Raw genomic sequence first — 4,442 nt, forward strand, 5'->3', positions numbered from 1 at the left:
ATATTACATACACCACTACATACATATACATAAATAAGAATTTCCTACCCAAACAATCAGCAAAAAGAAGAGAAAAAGAAAAAGAAATAAAAAGATTACAATTATTCAAACCGTAGCTTAAATGAATACCTATTAAAGGTTTTCATATTTTGTCAGCAAATCAAATTTAACCATCCTTCCAAATAACTTAATAGAACCAGCATTTTTATAATTTTCTTTGATTTGTCRCATAATTTATGCAAAAACAGACTCCAGGTATCATAGTTGTTGCTGAAGTAAACAAAGAGTCCTAAAAAATAAAGCARGTAGATGCTGAACGCCACCTTTGAGAATATTTCTTCAAATAAAAGTAGATTCTCTTGATGAAATTCATATTGTCTTTTGGGTTGAAGACGATCTTTTTCAACAGATTTATAAAATTTACAATAAATCTGGTAATGCGATAAAGCCCCCAGTAATTGTGATATTAGTTACCACTYGTCTCACCGAAGTTAAAAACGTTCTGATAAATCTTACCCTCACCTGTTTGTCTTTTCTCAACAGAAACCCGTCTTCGTGTTTTAAATGTAACGTTCTGTCCTTTTCAGGCGTCATAGCCGTCGTCATCTTTGTGATGGTGACCGTCCTGGCCGTAACCGCCAGAATCCTCTACAGGAGAAAAGAGACGTATCAAAACCAAGCCGTGAAGGGCGTCAAACAGGAAGACAGCCAGGACTTCCCTTACAACAACCAGGCCGACCCACAGAGCGTCTCCGGTGAAAACCCTAAAGATTTTTTCATGTAACCGGAGGCTCCGTTTGCACCCCGATGAGCTGCTCTTTTTTTGTTTTTGTTTTTTTTCTGAGGCGGCTGCAGACAGGAAGCATCCTGCGATGCCTYGGGACTATTTCACACTGCACTACGAGCCATTAACACACTCTGACGGATGCGATATTCTAGAACTAAAAGAAGGAACAGTTTTGTCTTTTATTATATATTGTGTATAAAGCTGATGTAAACCAACAGCARAGCTGGAGCAGAAAGTTGTTCCAACAAATGTAATTATTAAAAAAAACTACATGTTTGAAGTAATAACACTCTGTCCTTGTGAAAAGATTGTTTTATGGATTGTTTAACTTAATTTCTTTATTCTGGCGTGTTCGGGATTTGACTGAAAGCACTTTTCTGTGGGGAATGAATGAATGTTTGTTTTAATTTGACGGGAAATGTTTTATTCAGACCCTCAAGTGGAGCACGTCTGTAAGGAGCTGCTGTTTGCTTTAGACGAACAAATGTTGAGAGAATTAAACTCTAGAACGTTTCTTAAAACTCCTCTTCACACTGGATGATAATCTTCCCACAACTCAGCCAGAACGTGGGTGGTCTTTGAAGGGTCTTGACGAGGTCCTCAGGTGTGTACTAAAACCCAGTGGGTTCTTAATGAAGGACAGGTCATTTGGTCATAGTCACAGTCTAGATTTTGGTTGTGATCATGGTCTAGGTCATAGTCATGGTAGTTGTAGTCATGGTCGTGGTCATGGTCACAGCCTAGGTTGTGGATGTGGTCATAGCCTATGTAATGGTTGTGGCTGTGATCATGGTCCAGGTAATAGTCTTGGTCACGGTCTAGGTTGTGGTTGCAGTCATAGTTGTAGTAGTTGTGGTCGCCGTCTAGGTAATGGTTGTGGTCTAGGTCATAGTCGCAGTCTAGATCACAGTCTTCATCGTAGTGGTCACAGTCTAGGTTGTGGTCTATGATTGCAGTCTAGGTTGTGATCTATGGTTGCGGTCTAGGTTGTGATTGTGGTCAAGATTGTGGTTGCGGTCTAGGTTGCAATCTTGGTCGAGGTGGTAGTGGTCTAGGTTGTGGTCTGTGGTTGCAGTCTAGGTTGTGGTTGCGGTCTAGGTTGCAGTCTTGATGGTTGCGGTCTAGGTTGTGGTTGTGGTCCAGGTCGCACTCTTGGTGGTTGCAGTCTAGGTTGTATTTGTGTGGTCCAGGTCACAGTCTTGGTTGCGGTGGTCGCAGTCTAGGTTATGGTGGTCTTAGTCGTGGTCTAGGTCATGGTCACAGTTTAGGTTGTGATGGTGGTCTAGGTCATGGTTGTGGTCTAGGTCGCAGTCTTGGTGGTTGCGGTCTAGGTTGTGGTTGTGGTCCAGGTCGCAGTCTTGGTTACTGTGGTCATAGTCTAGGTTATGGTTGTCTTAGTTGTGGTCTAGGTCGTGGTTGCAGTCTAGGTCACGGTCTAGGTCGCAGTCTTGGTCAAGGTGGTAGTGGTCTAGGTTGTGGTCTGTGGTTGCAGTCTTGGTTGTGGTTGCAGTCTAGGTCACAGTCTTGGTTGTGGTGGTCGCGGTATAGGTTGTGGTGGTCTTAGTCGTGGTGTAGGTCATGGTCACGGTTTAGGTTGTGATCATGGTCTAGGTTGCAGTGATCGGGTTCTTGATGGAACGAGGTGTCACTCGGTCRCTGAGAATCTGAAGCAAGACTGGTAATGCTGGCTAGCCCCCTACGCCGAGGCTGCGGCCACAATTGCATCAAAATCATGAAATTTTCATTCTGCAGAYGTAAAGCTCGTGGCGGTAGCATCATGTWAACATTCTACCGTRTAGCAAAGAGCWCCCATGCATGTGACAAAATACGTCTCTTGGGACAGGTTGGTAACACCAGTGACAAATTCTAGATAGGTTTGAATTAAATGCTGTGACTTTGTTGTTGCTCAAATTAATTGATTCAAGYGATAAGTTTGTGAATCTCTGCAAATGAAACGAGGAAAGCGAGAACCTTGTGATTGTCCCGAAACATTCCAAAGCCTCTATGGACGCTGTTCTCTACCTTGTCACAGATACCACCATAAGATACCACCAACACCAACCTGCRATGTGTTTAAGCTATCTTAATGGGATTTTGGAAAAAAATCAAGGCTTTATGTGTGGATTTCACYCCTCGTTTGGTTCAAGGTCCATTAATGAAAGCTCACATTGTCCTGAGTTGATGGTTGTTTGATYGGTGATTTAGGAACCACCAGGTAAAGCTTAAAGAGGACCATAACGGTACCACGACCAATCCAATTCTTTACAAATAAGTGTATTCATATTTAAGATCCACAAATTCCATATCAAGTTTGGTGCAAAAAGTCCTGAGTGACGCCTTTAAACCAAATCTTCAATGCTTAGAAACTTCCTAAAAGTGACATTTCTTGTATTTTAATACAAATAAAGTCAGATCAAAAGCAGGAAGCCTCAAGGAGTAAGAGGTTTTTCAAAATATGCATTATTAGGACACATTCAGCCCAGAAAATGTCTATAAAATACCAAGACATTTGATGTTTTTCTAACTTAAATAAGAAYATGAATTAAACATTTTCATCCAGCGTCATTTTTTTTATTATATTCTGTCAAGAGGCATCTTCAAAGTCTTGTTCTCTCTAATCATGCAAATGAGAACGTTTGTTCTGCGGGTACTCCTCTGTCCTTCAGCTTTTTGTTAAACATTTTTGTTATATTTCCATTCTGAAGGTTTTTTCTGTAGCTTTGCAAGCTTTTTCAGGAAAAGCATGTACAGGTTTCTCGCTTTGCTCACGTTTTCTCCTTCCTGATTCCCTTAAAGCTCTTCTAACGGCTCTTCTTAACACTGACAGCTAAATGCACGCAGAGGCAGTTAACGTGCTTTCGAATYGCTAATCTGCTTTGATCTGACAGGTGGCTTGTGGTTCGGTGGCAAAGCAGGAAGAGACGCAAACTAGACGGGAAGATTAAAAACCTGGAAGACTTTGTCAAAGCAGTCGTAGGTGTGATGAGAAGACGTTACGACATTAGGGGTAAAAACGTCTCAGCACGTTAATCCCAAGAGCTGTAAGACTCCAAAAACAGCTTTCAATGACAAAAACGTGTAAATCTTCAAAGCGTATTGTTTAACTCTGGCCTCGCCACAGCCTAGAMCGTGAATTTTTTTGTCATTGCAGAAGATTTCAGAGTCAGATCTTTGGTGAAGAGGGACACTGACCTTCTTCTTCCTCCATCTCCTCACAAGTGCAGCAGCTGATTGCAAAGAGGAACTCAGCAGGTCACCTGACAGCCAGGAAATCATAAAAACTAATGAAGAGGAAGCTTCAAAAGGTATACATGAAATTTAAGGTTAGCAGACCTGACTGTTGTTTTCTCAAACCGTTTTCAGGCAAAAGCTGAACATTTAAACAAGCCTATTTTCCTTTGTATCCTTCATATTTAGTCCACAAAGAAAAATTTGTCTGGCCCACACAAGACACAAACTCTTCCCAGATACCGCAAAGAATGACGGCCCTTTGGTGGCCCATATGAGGATTGCCAGAGGGGATCCATGCATGGGCCAGCACCTCATGAAACAGACCACAACTAGGGTCAGGTATTGAAAGGGTTTATTTCGATACCGGTGCTAAATCGATACTTTCAAAACGGTACCAGTTCCTAAGCGGTATTTAAATCGGTAC

The 4,442-nt window shown here is 41.8% G+C and overlaps 1 protein-coding gene across 1 annotated transcript in view; it reads left to right on the plus strand.

Moving 5' to 3' along the window:
- Positions 1-3,347, plus strand: part of LOC106522901 (contactin-associated protein-like 4) — a gene marked incomplete at its 5' end in the record, with an annotated part of 112,209 nt that extends 108,862 nt beyond the window's left edge. The window contains 1 exon segment of the mRNA XM_014016138.1: positions 588-3,347. Within this exon segment, the coding sequence (XP_013871592.1) occupies positions 588-784 (197 nt within the window). The 3' untranslated portion in view covers positions 785-3,347.
- Positions 3,348-4,442: the final 1,095 nt, after the last annotated feature.

This window comes from Austrofundulus limnaeus, unplaced genomic scaffold (assembly GCF_001266775.1).
Source record: "Austrofundulus limnaeus strain Quisiro unplaced genomic scaffold, Austrofundulus_limnaeus-1.0 Scaffold139, whole genome shotgun sequence".
Taxonomy (NCBI): Eukaryota; Metazoa; Chordata; class Actinopteri; order Cyprinodontiformes; family Rivulidae; genus Austrofundulus; species Austrofundulus limnaeus.